General features: G+C 54.6%; 9 protein-coding genes across 9 annotated transcripts; 5 read left to right on the top strand and 4 right to left on the bottom strand.

The window, feature by feature from the left end:
* Nucleotides 1-187: 187 nt before the first annotated feature.
* On the bottom strand, nucleotides 188-1,594 carry M409DRAFT_21894 (uncharacterized protein; the record flags this gene model as incomplete). Its single annotated transcript, XM_033806081.1, has 1 exon — nucleotides 188-1,594. One exon carries the CDS (start codon nucleotides 1,592-1,594, stop codon nucleotides 188-190), a length of 1,407 nt encoding a protein of 468 aa, XP_033668632.1.
* Nucleotides 1,595-1,845: 251 nt separating this feature from the next.
* On the top strand, nucleotides 1,846-2,541 carry M409DRAFT_65851 (uncharacterized protein; the record flags this gene model as incomplete). Its single annotated transcript, XM_033816694.1, has 3 exons — nucleotides 1,846-2,070; nucleotides 2,140-2,427; nucleotides 2,479-2,541. The coding sequence occupies 3 exons, from the start codon at nucleotides 1,846-1,848 to the stop codon at nucleotides 2,539-2,541; spliced, it is 576 nt and encodes a 191-aa protein (XP_033668631.1).
* A 1,366-nt stretch (nucleotides 2,542-3,907) lies between these two features.
* Nucleotides 3,908-5,411, top strand: M409DRAFT_21892 (uncharacterized protein; the record flags this gene model as incomplete). The annotated part of the gene is made up of 4 exons (XM_033806080.1): nucleotides 3,908-4,056; nucleotides 4,196-4,306; nucleotides 4,362-4,784; nucleotides 4,844-5,411. The coding sequence occupies 4 exons, from the start codon at nucleotides 3,908-3,910 to the stop codon at nucleotides 5,409-5,411; spliced, it is 1,251 nt and encodes a 416-aa protein (XP_033668630.1).
* A 279-nt stretch (nucleotides 5,412-5,690) lies between these two features.
* On the bottom strand, nucleotides 5,691-6,202 carry M409DRAFT_65850 (uncharacterized protein; the record flags this gene model as incomplete). The annotated part of the gene is made up of 4 exons (XM_033816693.1): nucleotides 5,691-5,736; nucleotides 5,797-5,883; nucleotides 6,035-6,111; nucleotides 6,167-6,202. 4 exons carry the CDS (start codon nucleotides 6,200-6,202, stop codon nucleotides 5,691-5,693), a joined length of 246 nt encoding a protein of 81 aa, XP_033668629.1.
* Nucleotides 6,203-6,429: 227 nt separating this feature from the next.
* Nucleotides 6,430-9,768, top strand: M409DRAFT_65849 (uncharacterized protein; the record flags this gene model as incomplete). The annotated part of the gene is made up of 2 exons (XM_033816692.1): nucleotides 6,430-6,867; nucleotides 7,066-9,768. The coding sequence occupies 2 exons, from the start codon at nucleotides 6,430-6,432 to the stop codon at nucleotides 9,766-9,768; spliced, it is 3,141 nt and encodes a 1,046-aa protein (XP_033668628.1).
* Nucleotides 9,769-9,924: 156 nt separating this feature from the next.
* M409DRAFT_21889 (uncharacterized protein) lies at nucleotides 9,925-10,551 on the bottom strand (the record flags this gene model as incomplete). The annotated part of the gene is made up of 1 exon (XM_033806079.1): nucleotides 9,925-10,551. One exon carries the CDS (start codon nucleotides 10,549-10,551, stop codon nucleotides 9,925-9,927), a length of 627 nt encoding a protein of 208 aa, XP_033668627.1.
* Nucleotides 10,552-11,300: 749 nt separating this feature from the next.
* Nucleotides 11,301-15,293, top strand: M409DRAFT_65847 (uncharacterized protein; the record flags this gene model as incomplete). The annotated part of the gene is made up of 2 exons (XM_033816691.1): nucleotides 11,301-15,063; nucleotides 15,178-15,293. 2 exons carry the CDS (start codon nucleotides 11,301-11,303, stop codon nucleotides 15,291-15,293), a joined length of 3,879 nt encoding a protein of 1,292 aa, XP_033668626.1.
* An 879-nt stretch (nucleotides 15,294-16,172) lies between these two features.
* Nucleotides 16,173-17,828, top strand: M409DRAFT_21887 (uncharacterized protein; the record flags this gene model as incomplete). The annotated part of the gene is made up of 3 exons (XM_033806078.1): nucleotides 16,173-16,296; nucleotides 16,352-16,674; nucleotides 16,746-17,828. The coding sequence occupies 3 exons, from the start codon at nucleotides 16,173-16,175 to the stop codon at nucleotides 17,826-17,828; spliced, it is 1,530 nt and encodes a 509-aa protein (XP_033668625.1).
* Nucleotides 17,829-18,661: 833 nt separating this feature from the next.
* Nucleotides 18,662-20,368, bottom strand: M409DRAFT_53709 (uncharacterized protein; the record flags this gene model as incomplete). Its single annotated transcript, XM_033812448.1, has 1 exon — nucleotides 18,662-20,368. The coding sequence occupies one exon, from the start codon at nucleotides 20,366-20,368 to the stop codon at nucleotides 18,662-18,664; it is 1,707 nt and encodes a 568-aa protein (XP_033668624.1).
* Between the last annotated feature and the right edge of the window lie 1,252 nt (nucleotides 20,369-21,620).

Here is a 21,620-nt window from a genome sequence, read left to right as displayed (position 1 = left end):
ACTGTGAAAATTGGACCTGGAGGCTGTCATCAATGCGTTGCTCTTAGCCTACACTTTGGTCGCTGTAAACCCAACAATTCGTGTCGTTCCAGCGCGCTATCCAAGCAATAACAATTGGGGTATTCGCGCAATTCCAACGCCGGGTGTCATCCAACATGCAATCGCTCAAACGCTCAAAAAGTGGTGTTCATATGAACTCATCATTCCACATGCTGCCCATCTCGTCGACAGCGTCCACCGCGCTCCTAACCACTCGTTTCGTCGCCCGTGCTGTAGCCGCCGCCGCAGCGAGTGTATGGGATGGAACGCTTCTACCGCCCGGCACTTCACCGTTTTCCAAATTAAAGATGGTATCCAGTACCCAGCCCAGGAATCGCCAGTATGGCTTTACATACGGCCGGAAAGGTTCAAGAATCACATAGTGTGTGACAAACGGCATCATAGGGCCATAAGTAGTGCTGCACCAAGTCAAGCAAAGGGAGCTTTCGATGATCAACCACATGAGAAAGGCGGCCGTTATCCAGCCCAGCCGGGTCATGTGTATGTGGAACCTGCTTTTGGGATCGTACGTGTAGAAGTTCTCGCGAAATTCGACCCAGAGCGCTCTCCAGACAGAAGCGTATCGACCACCACAATGCGTGCAGATTGTCTTGCCGTTGTGATCAAGGTTTGATGAGTCGACCGTAGGGATTGACACATCGACTTGAGGTGTGATCTTTTGTCGTGCGACAGTGTCGGGTGGTGGATTCTTCGTTTTAGACGCAATCTTTGGATCCGTGCGTCTTTCGAGATTTCGCTCAGTGGTCTTCTTCACAGCAGTCTCGGCCTTTGGTACATCCTTTGGCTGGGGGACAACCTCAACAGGAGGTTCATTCTTGATTGCAGCGGGCGGTTCCTCAACCCTGGGTGCGAGATCAGCCTTCGAAGGACTGGAGCCTTCAATCTTGTTGGAAATCCGACGTAACCCTCGGTTGGCATCTTTGATAGTGGATTGGGTCGTGTAAAGCTGCTTGCTCAGACTTGCCAGCACATCTTCGTGCACTATCTCTTCTGATCGATGCCTCCTCGAAGGAGCGGGTGTCGTCTCATTTGTGGCCGGGTCTTCAGTTCCTTGTGACTGCGGCGGCGTGTCCATGACCGGATGAATGATGTTTTCGAGAGAGGCAATGGTACTATCATTGTACTCCCGCCCTTCCTCATTCAACAGAGCTTCCAGGGCCGATTGAGGATGAGACGCCTTAGGCACTCTGCCCTCTTCATCAAGCTGGTCCACGAACTTGTCAAAAGTTGTGCGCTTATTCAGTTGCTCTTCGACGGACTCCACAGGCGGTATGTTCTCTTGTTGTTCCAGATGGCGCATCTCTTGGGCCCTTTGTATTTGCGCCAGCAACTCCTTTCGCGGGCGGGCTTTCGAGAATGGTCGCGCTCGAGGCGGAGGAGGTGGTAGTGGGTCCTCTGCTGCTATTGTGATGGCGACGTGCTCCTCTTGTACGGCCTGTCCCTCCATCTCGCGCATTCTCTGTGCCCTTTGTATCTGCGCGAGCAGTTCTTTGCGAGGTCTCGCTTTGGAGAACGGCCGCCGAGGTCGTGGCATTTCTGTGTTTGTCTCCATGTCCCAAGCATCGAGCAGGTAACCCGTGCGATTTTGTTAATGTCTTGTAAAGGATGTCGCGACGGGGAGTTCAACTTGGGTCAAAGAAGTGATCGCGACACGCGACGCGCTCAAGCGGGTGGTCCGAGCTTCACTGGCCAAGCCGGCCCCGCATCGCTACTGACGACAACCTCGAACTTCACAGGCAGCATGAATGCGAGCTTGAACAACACAGACGACTACAACACCTCACCATGGCGGAATTCAACTGGCGAACGATCAACATTGACGCACTGGATCCGGAGTCCTCCTACAACTTCGATCTCACCACGCTCACTCCCGCTGTTCAGCCCGTTTCAACTGCAGATGTCCAAACACTTACCGGCCAGGTACGGCAGCTACTACGAGGAGGCAACCCAGAGGGTGCGCTGAGAGGGGCACTGGAGAACCCACCATATGGTGCAGACGATCAAGGCAAGGTACGTTTGCTGGAAGAAGAAGGCCTCAGCGCATGGGTGAGATTCAGAACTAACACTACGGGACAACAGCAAGTACACCTCAACACCGTCACCGAGATCCTCCAATCAATACGGCAAGCCGAAATGACGCCTTTGATCCAACGGATATACCAGTCAGAAGGTGGTTCGGAGGTCTGCGATACGTTGATGAAGTACCTCTACAAGGGAATGGCACAAGGACCTCCAGCTGGAAGCAATTCGACACAGAGGAATATCACGCCGCAGGCAACGGGATTCTCGCAGATTGGTGGCAGGAACTTTGGCGGTGGTGAGGGTGGAGGACAGGCTATGAGTGTGCTGTTGAGCTGGCATGAGAAGGTGAGCATGAATACATCTGGGAATCAAAGGACACGACTAACGTTGGGTCAGCTTGTGGAAATTTGCGGCCCTGGTAGCATCGTGCGGGTCATGTCGGATCGAAGGACTGTATGAGATTACGGGACATTCAAGGACTGCAATGTACAGGCCGTACTAGGAGCCTGGCCCTCTCCATGCAGCGCTGCGGTTGGAGCGATCCAGCTGCCACAAAATGACGATCAAAGCCGACGGAAAGGCCACTTGAGCAATGAAGCTCAGCATGTGAGGCAGAAACGACGAACGTAGCTGACGAGTAAAAATGCATACGAACACTCCAGTTGGCCAGGCCTCGTCCTCGGTATGATTCCATGTGCCAGTTGCTTGTTTTGTCACATTTTACTTGTGCTTTGCCATGTGAATGCGGTGGCTCCGTCCTTGGAGGAGTATTGCAACGGCAAGCGCGCTCCATGCCGCACGGAGCTTTGCAACTGACAATCCAGCTACCCCCCTCACTCCAGACCCGATCAACTCTACTCGAAAAAACTAACACACAGGCGAATCGGCTAGGGACGCATTCATCATGACTCGAAGACAGGCCGCGAGAGTATGCAAAGATCATGACCCTCCTGGCGACGGAACGTTCTGCTGGAACCATAAGTAGGCGACCGAAGCTACATCCCAGTTGCACTCTTCCCCGGCCCACGGCGTTGAAGCTCTCAGAGCGCAGATGTCCACCAAGGACAAAGACCTATGCGAGGTGGGACGACGCCATCGACTACCGTCCGGCCTCCTTTTCTGGCTCTTGATTATCTTGATGCCAGTGTGGACTTTGCAGCTTGATTTCTTGGCAAAGATGTGACCTGAAGCGAGATTTAAGTTGCTGGCATTAGGAGCAATCATCATGGATATCGCCGTGAACATCACCATTTTCCTCATCAAGTTGAAGATCTTGGCGGCGATAGCGAGGTGGATGTGGACGTCGTGGTGGGACTGAGAGGTGATGAATGGGGAGTAACACGGCACGCTGAAGTGCTGCGCAAGATGATGAAGCAGAAAACGGTAGTCGGAAGAAAAGCTCAAAGCTAGTCACCTTGATCACATGCTGCAGCTTCAGTAAAGAGCGACATGGTTCAGCCTCATATTCTCCTTCTTCGAGCAAATCGCTGACCATATACAGCGCACTACAGGGCTTTGACTTCTTGCAATGCCAAAATCCCGGAATCAGTGTGGATGTCATCTGGTAGCGGGCGAGGCTTGGTGCAATAAGAATGCATACAACACAGATGGCACCCAAATTTTCCACAGCTGGTCAGCAACCACACTGGCAAAAAAAGAAAAATCGATCTTACGATGCATGAAAAATCCCCTCGCTCTCGAAAAATCTCGCACACAGTGCAAATAAAAGGCACTCGCACCAGCCTCATCCCTCTTTTCCCTTATCACTCTCCCTAGACAACATTTTCAGCACGACAACGGACTAACTACCGAGTCCTACGACAAAATGCCTCGCTACCTCTTGGCTGCCGCCGGCCTGGCCTCCGTGGCCATGGCCATCCCCGTCACCACCTTCAAGACCGTCACGACGACCATCGAGGTCACTGAGACTGCCACGCCAATGGCTACCGTCGTGGAGCGCCCTGAGATTGCCTCGTATGTGTCCCCTATCCTATCCTTGTTGTTCGACTCAACACTACTTGTGAGCCGTATATGTGGCTCACAGTGTGATCGTCGACATGGGGCCCTTGAGTCTGGATTCTTTCTCTTCTTCAGCATCGCTAACGTATCTCAGGGCGTTGGTGTCCAAGACCCACATCGTCGACAACGTCTCCAAGTTCAGGAAGTACCAGGTTCCGAGGAACAACATGGTCTCTGCGATCATGGAGCCCGTCAAGACTGCTGCGTATGTACTAACCCAGACTCTACCTCATCGAATTGAAGACGCTGATGGATCACAGGCCGACGGACGTCGACGAGACCAACGACGAGGATGACGAGACCGACGACGAGGATGACGGGAGCGTCGTCGATCTCCTGCACAACAAGACTATGATGCTGGACTTGGCAAACCGCATGCCGAATTCCACTCAAAAGGAGTTGTTCTTGGACAGCCTGATGAATTCCACTGTCTTCACCAACGAGACTGCCTCGCCCGAGGATGCTGAGACCGTCGACGAGGGCGATGAGACCGACGAGGAGGACGATAAGGCTGATGAGGAGAACGATGAGGCTGACGAGGAGGATGACCAGAGCTTCATCGATCTCATGCACAACAAGACAATGTGGCTGAACATGGTGAACAACATGACGAATTCCACTCAAAAGGATTTGTTCTTGAACAGCCTGATGAATTCCACTGTCTTCAACAACGAGACTACCTCGTACGTACCCATCTACATGAGCCTGCATTTGCAGAGTTGAAGTTGCTAACGAATCACAGGCCATCGCCATCGCTATCCGACGAAATTGTGTTCGTTCTCGCCAACAAGTTCGTGGCCAACGAGGCCCAGTCCCACGGCATCACTGTCAACGAGTCCGACTGGAGAGTGAAGCGCCAACTCGTGTACGACTCTCACAACCTGACGGATGCCCAGGCCAAACCAACCTTCGACAAGCTGACCGTGATGCTCGAGGACTACACCAAGCTCCGCGAGACTGAAGTAGCCATGTACGAGGCGTACGCCAAGCTGGCTGACACGGCTGAGCTCGAAGAGGGCCACGGCTTCGGGAACCAGAATCCAGACCCTCTCCTGAGCACCGCTGAGGGCCGCCAGCTCAGGATCAAGCTTGCCGACCAGCGGGTGGAGATGTCCAAGTTGATCGCGAAGCTGCAGCGTGGTGCGGGTGTCGAGGAGGCGGAGATTCAGAAGATGATGGAGGACGTGATGGAGTCGAATGAGTTCTACTTGGGCAAGAATGAGGAGCAGGTCAAGCACGATCTTGAGGAGCTCGAGAAGCAGCAGACTCAGGAGCAGATCGAGGCTCTCCCAGAAGGTGACTGGGAGTGATGAGCGTCTGTTCGTGAGTGGATTCCTTTGCACGTTGGTTTGGAGAGAGCTCGGTGAGTGCTGGCAGGAGTGTTGACACGCTGTAGTGTTTTGGGCCTTCGGCAATCACAGTGCGGGAGCCATTGCGATTTTGAATTCTGAAGAGACAGATTGTGTTGGTACATAGTCTCATCGACGAGCTTCAGACTAGAAGCCTCGTCTCGTAATACAAAGACCTTCTTTTGGTAACCAGAACGCCAGAACGCCACGCTTGTGAAAAGAGTCGTAAGGGTGATGTAGTTATGTCCTGTTCTGCCTGAGGATGTCGCGCTCGGCCGGGTTGTACCTGTCCATGTAATCAGTCTTGGTGACATCGCGTTTAGCAAGGCGGTCATCAGGCGCATACCGCAGCAGCTTCTCGATCAAGTCGACGTGGGTGAGCATCATGCGGCGGCAGCAGTACCTGTTCAGGCCGAGCTGATCCATCGCATCACTGTCGGATAGCCATGTCAGTAACCATATCCTGCAAGGGCCTTCTTCATTCGAGTTCCTTTGTCCTCCATCTCCTCCTCCATGTCGTCGCTGAATCCTTTTGTGTTGTTCATCTTGCTCTTTCTGTTTATACCATGCATCTCTCCACATACCCATCAGATGTAGTCTCTCCGTCCTCCTTCACCGTTCCGATCAACTCGACGTAGCGCTCGTAGAGATCTGCGATGACCTGTCACATGCCAGTCAGTGGACAGTCTGTCTTGGGTGGAAGATCGAGGCCGTACCTTGCCGCAGGAGAAGCAGCGGATTGGGATGATCATCTTTGCGGTCGCGTAGTGTGTGTGAAGTGTTGACAGAGTGTGGAGGTTGAGAGTGGTTTGGTCTGTCGTGTTCAAAGAAATGTCGTTCGCTCGCGGTCTTTGAAGTTTGGCGTCGATCGGAGACTGGTCCGTGCTCAAATTTTTTCGTCTTCACATTCGGCGGCGCACACGAGCATCTTCCGTCTATTCACACCAACGCCTGACACGGCCTCCAATTAATGAATACCATGGCTAAAGATGCTGAGAGAAAGAGGAAGCTGGAGCAAGATCAGGAAATTGCAACGCCCAAACGTCTGAAGCAATCGAAAGGCGATCCGGCGAAGAAAGCTGGGTCGAAGATCAATGGCGAATCTACTGGCAGCCCGATGGTGGTGATTTCGAGGACAGAAAGCAAGGAGTCGTCTAAGCAGACTCCTCGACCCGGCAGCGCTGCTGGAAACAAATCCTCTGGAAGCGCTAAACGAAGCAATTCGACCTCCGCGGCGAAGCCGGCCATCGACAACAGTACTTCTTCCACCTCGAAGAAGCACAGTCAAGATGTCAAGCAGGAGGAGGGTGTGAAAAGCGAAGTCGAAGAATCTGCAAACACACCCTCGTCGGCCAAATCTTCGAAGAAGAAAAAGAAGAGAAAGTCGGCTCAACAGAGCGATCTGAATGCTTCGGAGGTTGGTGATAATGCTGCAGATGCTTCAGCTGGAGCAGAGGACCATATCGACATCAAGAAGGAGAGCACTGAGACACCAAGGAAGGCACAGGCGGAGAAAGAGGACGACGAAGCTATGGACATTGATGGGAATACCAAGAAAGAGACTTCATCCGCTACGTCAGTAATGGCCCAAGAAGCTGTGACCAAGAGCAAAGAGCAACGCAAAAGGGATAAAAAGGCGAGGAGAAGCGCACAACGTATGGTCGACGTCGGTCTTGCGGAGAATGAGCAGCTCACAGCACCCAACCAACACGGCTGGTGGTTATCAGCACCTGGAGCGGGACATTACCTCGACCATGATCCCATCTTTGTCGAAGACGACTTTCGAGACAAATATCTCATCGCGGCGACTAATCGTGAGATCCAGCTTTTGTCGCTAGACTCGTCACTGGTCGTTCGCAAGCATGTTGTGCCCGATGGGAGAAGCATTGTCTGCTATTCGCTTAGCCCGGGCAGTGATGACTGTGTCGATGTTGCCTACGACAATGGCACAAAGGTGCAGTGGAACTGGATGACCTCGGAGTTGGTGAAAGGCACATTCCCAGGTCAAGAGACGACTGTTGCGATGACTGTTACGGAAATGGATGACGGCCGCGAGGAGCTTTTCTACATCGCTCGATCCAGAGGAGACTACACTGTCATTGGCGAGCGAAAATCACTCTATACCACAGAGAGGAGGCTGAAGAGCATCCAAGTTCTGCAAAATGGCTGGTACATTATTTGTGTCAGTGCTACGGCCCTGACCATTGGTGCGCGGAAGGCCTTCGACAAATGCGACTACATTTGGGTTGACATCCCGGTGGAGAAGCCAATTCGTTGTGCAGACGCCAGGCTGCTTGACACGGACAAGAAGCAAGGCCGTCGACCAGATCTTGCTGTCGCAGTCGGAGATACTGAGGGGCAAGTCCACCTCTACTCCAATGTGTCATCTGTCTTCGCAACGCCTTCCCAGGCTAAGCTTCCTCCGCCACGATATCTTCACTGGCATCGTGAGCCAGTGTCTGCCATCAAATTCTCAAAAGACGGCAACTACATCCTCTCAGGGGGTAAGGAGACAGTCCTTGTCATTTGGCAACTTGAAACCGGGCGTCAACAGTTCCTGCCTCATTTGACAGCAGAAATCGAGCGCATTGTGGTCAGTGCTGATGGAACCCGATATGCCTTGCAGATGGGAGACAACTCGATCATGGTCCTCAGTTCCAGCGAGTTGAAACCCGTGGCCAATGTTGCAGGGCTGCAGCTTCCGATTTCGACTGAAAAAATGGAAGCCGAAGGCATTTACTTGCCAGGGACTACGGCAGTGCTCCATCCGAAGGATCCCCACCAACTGCTTCTGTCTGTGCCAGCGACACAACCGAAGACGGCGTTGGACGTTGCAGCAAGACCCTTTTTGCAGTCCTTCGACATCCGCAATGCACGCCACATCAGCAGGCAGGCTCTCGGCCGGAACAATGTCACAGACTTGAGCGTTGGGCCTGAAAAAACGCCCGTCATTCCACCAGATGTCAACCTGCTAGCTGTCAGCGCAGATGGCAAGTGGCTCACGACTGTCGACGAGTGGTTTCCTCCAGCCAGCGATCTTGAGCATATCGTTGCCAAGACGACGGGGCTTGATGCGCACGATGTGCAGGAACTCCGTGAAAGACAGCAGCACAAGCGAGAGATTCACGTCAAATTCTGGCGCTGGAATGAGGCGTCTAACACGTGGACCCTCAGCACAAGGGCAGATTCACCACACATGCGGTTCAAGGACGCGGATCCAGGCAAAGGCGGCGGCACTATCCTGAAGTTGGTTTCTGACCCTGCCTCGAACTGCTTCGCCACTATTGGGGCGGACAGTAATGTCAAGATCTGGGTACCGAAATTGAGAACGAAGTTTGGGCAGCCGTTGAAGGAACAGGACGGCACAGATTCAGTCAACTGGGTCTGCCAACGAACCATCCCAATCCCTGCTTCTGCGAATGCTTTCGATAGAGCCGACTCTCCCATGGACGGATCCGGAGAGAAGACGGCAGACGTGACGGATGCAGCATTGGTCTTCTCGCCAGATGGGTCGATGCTGGCTTGCGCGAATGGCTCTGCAGATGAAAATGCTCTACCCCTCGTCCACTTTGTCTCGCCCACCACGGGTGCTCTGATCGCCACCAAGACTGGACTTGTGGCCGCTGAGCAGGCCATCGTTGACTTTGGCTTCAGTGACCACTACTTCGTCAGCCTATCAACCGGCGCAGTCCGTGTATGGAATCTCATCGACGACAGCCATCAGTACACCATCGCCCTGTCTGGACGTGATGAAGACCAAGAAGACGCCATGCTGGCCATCAATCACTTTGACGAGACTTTCGCTGTCATCTCGCACAAGCCTTCGCCAAACACAGATGCGTTGACGCCGAAGGTGGAAGTGTACAGCCCGAAGCAGACTGTGTGCCTGTTCGAGACGGACTTCGTGGCAGAGCCGGCGAAGATTCTGGCTGGAAATGGAGTCAAGGGTTATACGATTCTATTTGAGGACGGGACTATTCGTACGCTATACTCTGCGACTCCTACTGCTCGTCCGAAACAGGACGTCCAGCCACCCCCCGAGCAGTCTTCTGCATTGGCAGTGGCCCAACAACAAGATGAGGATGTCGAGATGGCGGATAGCGACACCTTCGGGCTGTCCCTAGGTGAATACACCTCCACGGCGGCAATCGAAGATGATCGCCCCGTGGTGCGTCCCGAGCATCTAGCGGAGATTTTCGACACGGGCAACAGCTTGGGTTTGCCTCCTGTCAGGGACATGTTCCAGGCTGTTGTTGGACTTTATGCACGCAAGCCACGGCATGTGGATAGCGATGCGATGGAGGTGGAAGTTGTATAGTAGACGAGTCGCGATTGGCTGGTGAATGGATTTCCACGTGTGCGCCACAAGCATGTCCTTCATTTCGGTAGATGTGAGCCTGGTGCCGGATTTTTTGTAGAGAGAGATCCCAATGGCGTTCGACATTGTCGTGCTCGTTCAGTATGTGGATACCGTTCACCTCTTCTTCTTCCCCACCACCTTCGTAAACCCATCCTCATCAACCTCAGGTATAGCCTTCTCCTTGGGCTGCACAGGAACCAACGCCGGCGCCTCCGCCTCGCCCATCTCCTCATCCCCATCCCCATCCACAAACTCATCCCCCTCCCCCAGCTCATCCACGTCCTGATTGACACTCTGCACATTCACACTCCCCTTCATGCTCCCCCTCCCATTCCACCTCCTCTCCACCTCCACCGCCGCCTCCAGCGTCCCCTCGTCCCCCAACCGCCTCCTCACCCCCAGAATCTGCATCGCCACCTCGCACTCACTCTCGTCCTCGACGTTGCAATCAAACTCATCCTGCATGATCTGCAAGAGGAACATCTCCAGGTCTTCCTGGTCTGTTTCCGGCCGGGTGGTGAGGAGGTCGGAGATGGCGCCGGCCATCCAGTCGCGTTTGTCGCTGGAGTCTGGGCCGCCCCAGGTGTTGGTCACGGCGATGTGGAGGGGTTGCCAGAGGGCGAGGAGGTACCAGATGGAGTTGTCGAGGGCGGTTTGCAGTTGTGAGGGGGTTGGATGGGAGGGGTTGTTGGTGGTGGGGGCGGTGGGTTGGGGGCCTGAGGGGGCGGTGGTTGTTGACATTGTGGGTGTGGTGAGCGGTGTAGGTTCGTTCAGTAGTGAGAGAGTGAAGGTTGCGCGCTATCTCGTACGTTCGGGTTGATAGAGCAGCGGGACAGTAGTATCAAACAATCAAAGCTTTTCCGGCTCTCTGAAACCGCCAAGCCAAACTTTTTTCACCGGGTCAAGATTGACACCAAGACACGATCGCCGCCAAGCTTTCAGGCCAATGCAAGATTCGGGAGGCCGGGCCTGTCACGAACGGGCGTGCAGGGATATGGGCGTCAGATTCGTGGAGAGAATTGATTGACGGCCAGCTGGAATTGATTGGGTTTTGGCTGGCCCCTGCGTCATCGTGCGGGTGCGTGTGATGAGGTTCATCGCATCCGGGTCGGTCTCCTTTTGAATGCGGCTGCTAGTGCTGGGAGGAGGTCTGTGTCGTCGTTTTGCTATGCTGCCCGCCCCAGGGACATTTTGCTGGACGTCGTGTTTCATCTTCTGCAGGAACCGCGCAAGGGCCTTTTGGTCGCATTGAACAGGACTCGTTGTTGTCGTACATTGCACTTTTGGATCTTCTGTACTGCTGTACTCCTGGACTTGTGGTCGCAGAAGACGCCGGCTTGACACGGACTCGTCAGACGAAAGACCGCGCGCAAAGACATAGCACGATGCCGACGACACGACATTCCAGCTGACCCAGACGATCGAATGCGAACATGGATCTGTAATGCGAACACCTTCCTCCGAACCAGATCTTGAGGCGTGCAACAATCATGCCCTTTAACACCTTCAGCGTCGCGACGGCCGTCACGCCCTCCGTCATCGAGACCTACTTCTCCCACTACCTGAACCGACGACCCCTCAAACAGAAACCCACCGCCCACATCTCCTACCATGAGGGTCTGCGCCTGATCCGGCAGTTTCTCGACTACAGCTCCAAACACTCCATCGAAGACCTCCAAGCCTTCACCTCGCAATGGGTCCCAGCGCCAACCTGGGTCCGCCTCCAGGACTGCGAGGTCCCACCGCAATTTCTCCAGCGCTCCGCCAATGTCCTGCGCAAGCAGCTCGGAAGCAACGGTCTCGAAAAGGTGGGAGGTTCGAAATGGTGGACGTGGAGACGCAGCGAGAGTCCGCTGCATGCCGAGTGGATTGAGATGAAGAAGGACTACAACGAGCGGAAACGGGCTGGCACGAAATGCGATCGTGTCATTCTTTATATCCATGGCGGCGCGTACTACTTTGGGTCCGTGGACGAGCATCGATATCAGATGCAGCGACACGCGCGGAAGCTCAAGGCCAGACTCCTCGCTCCGCGATACAGGCTTGCGCCGCAGTTTCCTTTTCCTTGTGGACTTTACGATTGCATAGCGACGTACTTTTATCTGCTTGAGCACTTTGAGCCGAATCAGATCCTGTTTGCGGGAGATTCTGCTGGTGGTGGTATGGTGCTGGGTATGCTCGTGGTTTTGCGAGATCAAGGATGTCCTCTCCCAGCTGGGACGATTCTTCTTTCGCCTTGGGTCGATCTAACGCATTCCTTCCCGTCAACATCGGGAGATGGTGTTGGAGACTATATCCCTCCGCATGGCTTTCACCACAAACCTTCAATGGCTTGGCCTCCACCGGCATCGACAGAGGAGAAGATGAAGAAGGTGGAGCGGAAGTTCACACAACCCATTGATCAGCCGTTCGAAGTTGTCGAGTTGCCAGCTACAGTAGAGTCTGGAGCTGTGAGCACAAAAGCGAGTCGAGACAACCTTCGCGAAGCTGCAGAAGCCTCACAAGAGAAGTCCAAGGATCTCAATCAGCTTCCCGGATTCGGCGAGAAACTCGAAATCGAGTTTGACAACAAGCTGGTCCAGATTCGGGAGCAGATTCAGATGTACTCAACAAACGAGCTCTTGACACATCCACTGGTCTCGCCAGTCCAGCAACCATCACTCGGTGGGCTTCCACCGATGTTGATTCAAGTGGGTGGAGCGGAGTTGCTGCGAGACGAACAGATCTACCTTGCGCATAAAGCGGCGAACCCGAGGCAGTACGTGCCCAGCGAGGCGGTCATGAATGAATACGATCCTCAGCGGATTGTCTTGAACCAATATCCTCCAACGGATGTCCAACTTCAAGTCTGGGAAGATCTGTGCCACGTCCCGCATACTCTGTCATTCACCCGGCCAGCCAAATACATGTATCGGGCTGTGGCTCAATTCGGCGCATGGGCTCTTGCAAGGGCTCAAAATAAGGGGATTGAAATCCTCGACGATGATGCCATCTCTGTCATTAGCAATGGCTCTGAGAATGAAGAAGAGCAAGAACAGAATGGCAGCAACAAACCAGGTTCAGAGCGAAAAAGCGCTTACGGTGCAATTGGCATGGACGGTGTAACCTCCACGCAATTCAAGTTGACTCCAGTGGGTACAGTGGGCAAGGCCGGGGATGAGCTGCCACCTTTCAAGGAGCACATGATTCGACAACGTGTGAATCGACACGGCTCAATCTTCCCTCTACCGCACACGTCTGAGATTGCTTGTTTGAAGATTGATCGCAGCACTATCGGAACGATAAAGCCCGGTCCGGTGAGAAAGTGGTTGGCGAAAAGATCAGACAACGAACAGAAGTTTGCGAGCGAATACAAAAGGATCATCAAGAAGCGGCAGAAGGAGATGGGAAATGGGTACGATCCGATGGAGGAAGGCGAGTATCCACCACCGACGGCCTTGATCAACCGCAGACGCAAGGGTGTCGCACCCGAAGAGAAGAAGAAGGGCAAGAGTTGGGGTCTGGCAATGTGGAGTGGCTGGGGTAGTTCTCATGATGAGAGTACAATCCAAAGAGAAGAGAAGGCTCTCAATGACAAGGCTGATGAAGCTAGCGTGGCGGATCGCAACGGAAGTCTGGCTACCACCGCCACGACGAAGGCTGATACTGGAGGTAGTGTGAAGACGAGTATAGAGCGTGAAGGGCCTGCTGCGAACAAGAATCTGGCAGTTCCAGGACATGAGATGGACGCTGAGGGAAAGGGAAAGAGGAGAAGATCCAGTGCGTCGATGTGGTCGCGGAAAGAGAGAGAGGATTCCAGACCTCGAAGTCCGTACCGCCAGGTCAGAGACGTTGGACAAGCTGAAAGTGAACGGAATTCGGTGGTGTCTCCGATTTTAGGAGGCAGCGATGGTGGCAGTCCTCAACAACCACCCAGCCGTGGTGGACTCTGGGATGTCAGTCGCCGTTCAAGCCAAACTTCGGGGAAGCTGGCCTCCGCAACGCGTCCAGTGAGTGTTGCTGCTGCGTCCAGCCTTGCACATCAGGCACAGCAAACCCCGCAGTCGCCGACTCTGGCTGTGGTTCCGACGATATCGGATACTGGAAAAGACGCGGTAAAGGTTCCTGGTACAGATGCAACGTACTTGAACCCCGAAAGCAGTCGGCCGCACAATGGAACCGTCGCCTATCCTTTCAAATTGAAAGATCCTCAAGGCGTTTCGGGAAGAGCATCGCCTAACCCTTCCACGATGACACTGGACAGCAACGAGCAGAGCGACAAAGAATCCGCTCGCGAATCTATGTTGCTCCAAGCGGGTAAAAACGACGGCGTCTCGGTGGAGCCTCGAGCAGCGGAGAAACAGGGACTTGAAACAGCTCCACTCGGCACGACCCCGGTGGTGCCGCTGCAGACTGCACTTGGGCAGCCAGAAACAAATATCTTGGGTCGTCCTGTGAGCATGCTCTCTGATTCTCCCGCTCTTCGACATTTGAAGTCTCCTGACGAAGATCCTGTCAGTCCGATCTCTGATACCGCCAGCTCGTCGTTTGAGCACAGTGCCGCCGCGACAGCGACAACGACAAATCCGTCGCAAAAGCAGAGGCACAACAAGTTTGAATCTAGAGATTCGAGATTGGGATTCTTGGGCGCTGACGGCATGCCTACCTCTGCTTTTCCCGAGATGCGGTCGCAACAGCCAGAGAACGGGGCAGATGCACCAAAAGCCATGCCGTTCAAGATCCGCAACCCAGTCTTTGATCCTAGAGTTGCACCACAGCCACAAGCTCCTGCTGCACCTGTATCAGCACCAGCACCAGAGCCACAGCAACAGCCTGGCACGACGACAGAAACCGCCAAAGCGGCACCTTTCAAAATGAGGCACACCATCTACGATCCAAAGATTGCTCCACCAGGTACACAGCCACCTGGCGAGCAAGTGTCTGCAAGCAACGGTGTCAATGGCCATGCTGCCGGTGAAAGAGAGGTAACGCCGCCGTCATCCATTACTCCTCCGCTGCCTGCAACCGCAGCACATTCTCAAGCACCGATCACACCACCCGCCAGCGACACAGCTGGCGTCTCGCCAATCGAGGGGACGACATTGTCAAGCTTTCCACAGCCAGCTAACTTTTCTCATCCGACAGTCCAACCCGCCCGCCCAATAGCGGTTCGTCTCGACTCGAATGGTCCCCCTCCGCCCCCTCCTCCCAAAGACGATCCCCCAGCACCCCCGGTCGTGAAAGCTTCTCCTAGCACCGACAACCTGAACGGCAGTGTCAAGCGCAAGCCCGTCATCCCCACGAGCAAATTCGCCAGCGACGCGACTTCCAGCACGAACCCCGCAACCGCCCTCGCGAGCAAAGTCTCCACGACGACGGGCGACCCAGATCGAGCGCCGATGATAGGCGATTTGAGCTTTGAGAGGAAGGGCAGCGTTGGGTTTGAAGAGGTGGTGGATGCGAAGACTGCTCTTCCTCCGGATAATGAAGGCGACAGAATATGAATTGAAAAAGTGAAATACGAAATAAAACAGAAGATTCGACGGAGCTTCTTGGGGAGGCAATTGATGTTGGCAAGAAGGCATGGGGTGTTTGTCTTTCTTTGACCAGGACAGGATACCAGCGAGGGCGTTTGCCTGCTGTTGGAATTGAACATCTATACCATTGCGCCTGTCATTTATTAAGAGCGGAGGATCTCATTGCCATGTAAGAGAGAGTCAGCAAGCATTCCTCAGCAGTCTGCATTACTTTGTGTATATTAGCGAAACACATTGTGCATATCAACCGCGAGAGTCTCAAGAAAGGAAACCGACTTCGTCCTCATTCAATCTGCCTGAACGTATCACCGAGCCAGACCGTCCCTTTCCTTTCCTTGCCTATCCTAACCCCGAACAAACACCAAATACCGTGACACTTTCACACAAAAAGCGGCTATTGCGGTCGCCTCTCACATCCGCAGCTACCCTGTTCGAGCGGAAGTTCCAAATGGCCACCAATTGCGGCGCGGTGATTGGGTGGAGGTGGATTGTGGGGAAAGGTCTGTGTGTGATTCTCTCTCGGGCTAGAGGAGAGCGAGGGTGACGATGTCTGCATCTGCCGCGGGACGGGCACATGAGGCTGGATCTTCGAGGAAAGTGGAAGCATTGATGATCGGATGTGTGTGAGGTAACTTAGCTATAGTGCGTGTGGCGGAAGAAGTCCTTTCTCTCTTGAATCTTCTACTTCTCTTCTGCTTTTCGAACTCTTCTTATTGTTACGGTCGATATACGAGGTTGGCTCTTGTGCTGGACGAAGACGATAGAGAAGATTGCTAGAGGTTGAAGACATCTCAGTGACGTCTGGATATTGAGGACGAAAGAAGAAGGAAAGAAGCAGACGTCAAGATGAACCACGCAGGCTCCAAGCAGCCTACGGGCGAAAAGCTCGCGGGTGAAGAGATCGCAAAGCATAACAGTCGCGAGAGCTGCTGGGTGATTATCCACGGCAAGGCGTACGATGTTACTGAGTGTACGTCCCCAACCATCCCCAGGAACGTCCAAAGTACTAACATTATATCATCCAGTCCTCCCCGAACACCCCGGCGGCCCCAGAATCATCCTCAAATACGCCGGCAAAGACGCCACGGAAGAGTACGAGCCCATCCACCCGCCAGACACCCTCGACAAGTTCCTCGACAAGAGCAAGCATTTGGGCGAGGTGAACATGGAGACGGTGGAGAAGGAGGAGAAGGAGGAGGACCCCGAGGAGGCGGACCGGCAGGAAAGGATCAGGACGATGCCGATTTTGGAGCAGTGTTATAATTTGATGGATTTTGAGGCGGTCGCGAGGAGGGTTATGAAGAAGACGGCGTGGGCGTATTATAGTAGTGGGGCGGATGATGAGATTGTAAGTGATCAAACAGGGTGTCGTGGATGGGCATGGGATGGGGATGGGATGCTGATATATGTACTTGACAGACGATGCGAGAAAACCACAGCGCCTTCCACAAGATCTGGTTCCGGCCGCGGATCCTCCAAAACGTCGAGAACATCGACCTCTCGACGACGATGCTGGGCACCAAAGTCTCCATCCCCTTCTACGTGACCGCCACCGCCTTGGGGAAACTCGGCAACCCGGAGGGAGAAATCGTCCTCACGCGCGGAGCCCGCAAACACAATGTCATCCAGATGATCCCCACGCTCGCCTCGTGCTCCTTCGACGAAATCGTCGACGCCCGCGAAGGCAACCAGGTGCAATGGCTGCAGCTGTACGTCAACAAGAACCGCGACATCACGAAACGCATCGTCGAGCACGCCGAGAAGCGCGGCTGCAAAGGCCTCTTCATCACCGTCGACGCGCCGCAGCTCGGGCGTAGAGAAAAGGACATGCGCTCGAAATTCTCCGACGTCGGCTCGAACGTCCAGTCCTCCGGCGGCGACGACGTCGACCGCTCCCAGGGCGCCGCCCGCGCCATCTCGTCTTTCATCGATCCCGCCCTGCAGTGGACCGACATCCCCTGGTTCCTCTCCATCACCAAGATGCCCATCATCCTCAAGGGCGTGCAGCGCGTCGAGGACGTCGTGCGCGCCATCGCCGCGGGCGTGCACGGCGTCGTCCTCTCGAACCACGGCGGGCGGCAGCTCGACTTCGCCCGCAGCGGCGTCGAGGTCCTCGCGGAGGTCATGCCGGAACTCCGCCGTCTGGGCCTGGAGAACCGCATCGAAATCTTCGTCGACGGCGGGATCCGTCGCGCCACGGATATCATCAAGGCGCTGTGTCTCGGCGCGACGGGCGTCGGGATCGGGCGTCCGTTCTTGTACGCCATGAGTGCGTATGGCCTGCCCGGCGTGGACCGCGCGATGCAGTTGTTGAAGGATGAGATGGAGATGAATATGCGTCTGATCGGGTGTAGTAGTGTCGATCAGCTGGGCCCGGAGTTTTTGGATACGAGGGCGTTGAGTATGCATGTCAATGGGACGCCGAGCGATACGTTGAGTTTGAATGTTTATGATGCGTTGAGGGGGCCGCATAGTGCGGCTTGGGCGAAGGCGAAGTTGTAGATTTGGGGAAAGGGGATGGGGAATGTTTGTACATACTTGATGGAATACTTTCGTGAGTGACGGCGGGGAAATTATTAGGGGTTTGCTGCATATTGGTCTTCCATGAGGATATGAAGAGAAAGATACATTTACTACTACCATGGCGACCGGCTCTTTTCTTTCCAGGGGCGGACTTTTCTTGACTCGTCCTGCGTCTACGCCAGCATATTTAAGACAAAAGGGGTTCTGAGATGGAAGTTCCTCCGCCGGGTACGGAAGAAGGTCTCCTTGCTAGCCCTAGGCAGCCTCAACTCCCATAACGATTCTGTGATAAGGTATAAGAAGAAGCGAAAAGGAGTAATGCGGTGGTCAAATATTAAAGTGTATGATTCGCATCTCTCTCACCAGTGGACTCTGCCTGCCGGCAATGAACATCTTGCTGGTCTACATGTACCTTGCTCTACTGATGCGAGCCAGGCACGTTTGGGCGGCGATGCAGTATGTATGTATGTCTAGGTTTCTGTTCCAGTTCCTGGCTAGATGTCTGGTGACGTGGTGTGAACTGATTCGAGGGCAGGAGATGGACTGAGATTTTAGTGTACAGCTAGCGTGCATTCACATGCTCGATTGACGTGGGGCAAGTCAAGTCCACAATGCTAAAGAAGGAGAAGAAGAAAAGATGTATGATACAAGGTTGACGCTCTCAAGCAGACGAAGAAGAACAAAAGCTCAACATGCACGGAATATGCTCACAAACCGTCTGTCTCATATCATGCACATGCACACACACACACAGCCAACCCAAAAAACTGACCATCCCACAACCCCCCTCCCCTCCCCCATCCGCTCCCCTCTCAAACCTCCTGCACCCAAACCTCCATCTTCCCCATCCCCCCCCCCCCCCCAGCCGCCACAACCCGACAAGCCCCCACCGCCATCTCCCAATCCTCCGCATCCGCCATCGTAACCATATCGCCCTCCTCATCCCGCATTTTCACCTTAAACGCCCCCTGAAACCCAAACTTATTCCGGATCTGCTCGACGACTTCCTCGAATTTGACGTCCGGGTACGTCATGACGTAGCGCATGTCTTCGGCGTGGACCTTGAGGCGGATTTTGCGGAGGGATGGGGGTCGGGAGGGGTTGTTGGGGTGGTTGCGGGGGGAGGTTGTTGTTGTGTGGGTTTTGGGGGGTAGGATTTCGAAGGCTAGAGGGGCGTTGGAGGAGGATGTGGTGGGGGAGAATTCGATGTAGTGTTCTTCTTCCGACTCTTCGATCGGGACGGGTTGGCTTCGGTGCGCGCTGGATCTCGAGCGTTGATGATGGGGCGCATGACCGGTTGCATTCTGCTGTTGTTGTTGTTGCTGCTGCAGCTGCATCTGGTGTTGTGCTTGCTCGCTGTAAGCCTCAATCGGGTCCTCCTGAATCCGCACTTCCGGCACCTCTCTCGCCGCCACGTTCGCCCTTTGGAGATGCGCCGCGTGCTCGCGCTCCCGTCTTCGATATCCATCACTACTCCTAGTCGAGCCACCGGAGTACTCTCGTCGGATGGCAGGGCGTTCCGATTCTGATCGTTTCGTGACTACTCGGGGTCTCTCGGAGGGCGCATGCGAAGAAGCTTTGTGATCGAACGCTGCCACCCCCAATTCGAGTCGTAGAGGTTTTGCACCTGGACGGGCATGTTGGAGATTTGACTTTTCCGAGCTCGTGCTTTCGGTGGACTTCCGTCGGCCGTGGGCGGAGTCTGGCCGCTCGAGTTCGGGTGGTGGTGTGGGCGGGAAGACGTTTCTGTGCATAGGCGGTTCGGATTGTAGGCGGTTTCTGCTTTGAAGGTCCGGTCTGACCAGATTCAATGCCGCATAGGACAGCTTCTCCCCAGGTCTATCGTCGATGCCCATCGCCGCCAGCGCCGCCTGTCGTCTCGGATCCGCCGCCCTCTGATCATGCGCCTCCGCGACCAGCCTCGCCTTGCCCAGGTAAGCCCTCGTCTTCAAATTCTTGACCTTGGCCTCGTTCGGCCGATATACCACTCCCACGGGGATCGAAAACACCGTATACCCCTCCGCCTGTTCTCTGATCGCCTCATCAATCACATCATGATCCGGCACCATCTTCTCCCGTGTCGCATAGATCAAATCCTGCATGCCCGCCTCTTTCTGCTGCAGGTATATATAGCACAGCCCACGGTTGAAGAGCACCTCACAAGAATACAGCTTGAACTTCAAGCCCAGCTGCTCGTAATCGATGTTGTTGTTGCCGCGCAGGTAGAGGAGGGTGTCGTTGAAGTTGGCCAGCGCTTCCTCAAAGTCGCCCATGAGGAAGTTGCTCACGCCTTGCTGGAAGTATGCAATGGCGAGGTACTGGTCCAGCTGGACCGCGCGCTGGTAGCATTCGACTGCCTTGAGGTGCTCTCCCAAGGTGGCATGGATGACGCCGCAGTTGAAGAGGATCTTGGAGGTGTCGGCGATCTGCTCGAAGCACTTGATAGCATTGTCGAATTCGTTGTTGTCGTAGGCGGCGAGGGCGGTGACCCATGTTTCGATCTCTTGCTTGAGAGACATGGTGCAGTTCTACCACCAAGCTCTCGAAGCTGTACTGTCCTGTCTCTTTCCCGGAGCAGATCCGTCCTGTGGATGCTGCAATGCACGTAAGACCTCACTGCACACTCACTCGGGGGTGAAAGTGGAGCGAGGTTACGTTACACTGGGGCAGAGGAGAGTTGTTTGGCGCGGCATTGAACGACGATCAGGCAAAGAAAACAGGACGGTGGTCAGTAAGGAAGCACATGAAACTCACCAGGCGGGCGGCAAGCAAGACGAGAACCTGCGACGACGACGACGACCATATAGATAGAAACAGACGCGGCGCACGCTACCCAAGCAGTATAGACATTCGAAGCAGAAGAAACGGGCTGTTGGCAAATGTCTGCAGCGCGTAACGAATCGTCCTGCCTCCCGCCAGTAGTCTGGGCTCGTCCCTCGCAGCCAAGGCGGCGCTGGCCTGGAGGGTGGATCCTGAGGCGCCCATTTCGGCGCCTACACGTCCAATCCGAGCCGAACGAGCACCGCCCATCACCGCCTCTCGCGCAAAGAGCCTCTTTGTCTGCAAACCATCCACCTCTTGACGCTGCTTAAGCGAACACACGCACACCTCTTCTATGTATACCACATGGTCTCCGTGCCGTCTGCCACGTTGTCGTCTCGTCTCGTCTTGGCTGCACCCAACACCCAACCACTCTCGCTGCTCCCGAGACATCGCCAACTGCAGGGCAGCACGCCCATATGTACGCCCGGCGCACGCAACGTCCACCGTCACACGCAATAACCTTTGTGACACGAGTGAACGATGAAGCCCCGTCTCCATTCAACCCGGCCGAGACTCTTCTCCATCATCACACCTCTTATCCCTATCTCTTGGTCCTGCATGTGTGGTCTTACTCCGTGTTGCTAAAAGTGGACAGCGCTGGCTGATGTGATATTGAGGAGAAGGGGGGCAAGCAGAAGCAGCAGCAGTAAAAGATTGTTTTTTCGATTCCCTCGTCGTCCGCATTCTATGCATCTTGGATATCATTCCTTCAACCTCAGTCCCTCGTCCACCGCAACAGCAATCAAAAACAGCGCCATTCATAATGCATTCTTTCCCATGAAATCATGTTCCCCGACAACTGCTAAATGCTCCTTGCTTGCGCCGGCGCCGTGCTTTCCTCCCAATGTACACTTCTCTCCATGTACACTAGATGAACACCTCCAACATCGTCATCTTCATCATCATAGATCATTCCCTCCCCGACCGCACCCAGTGCAAAACCATCGC

This window comes from Zasmidium cellare, assembly GCF_010093935.1.
Source record: "Zasmidium cellare ATCC 36951 unplaced genomic scaffold M409scaffold_14, whole genome shotgun sequence".
In the NCBI taxonomy this organism is placed as follows: Eukaryota; Fungi; Ascomycota; class Dothideomycetes; order Mycosphaerellales; family Mycosphaerellaceae; genus Zasmidium; species Zasmidium cellare.
This window is presented reverse-complemented; position numbering and strand designations above follow the sequence as displayed.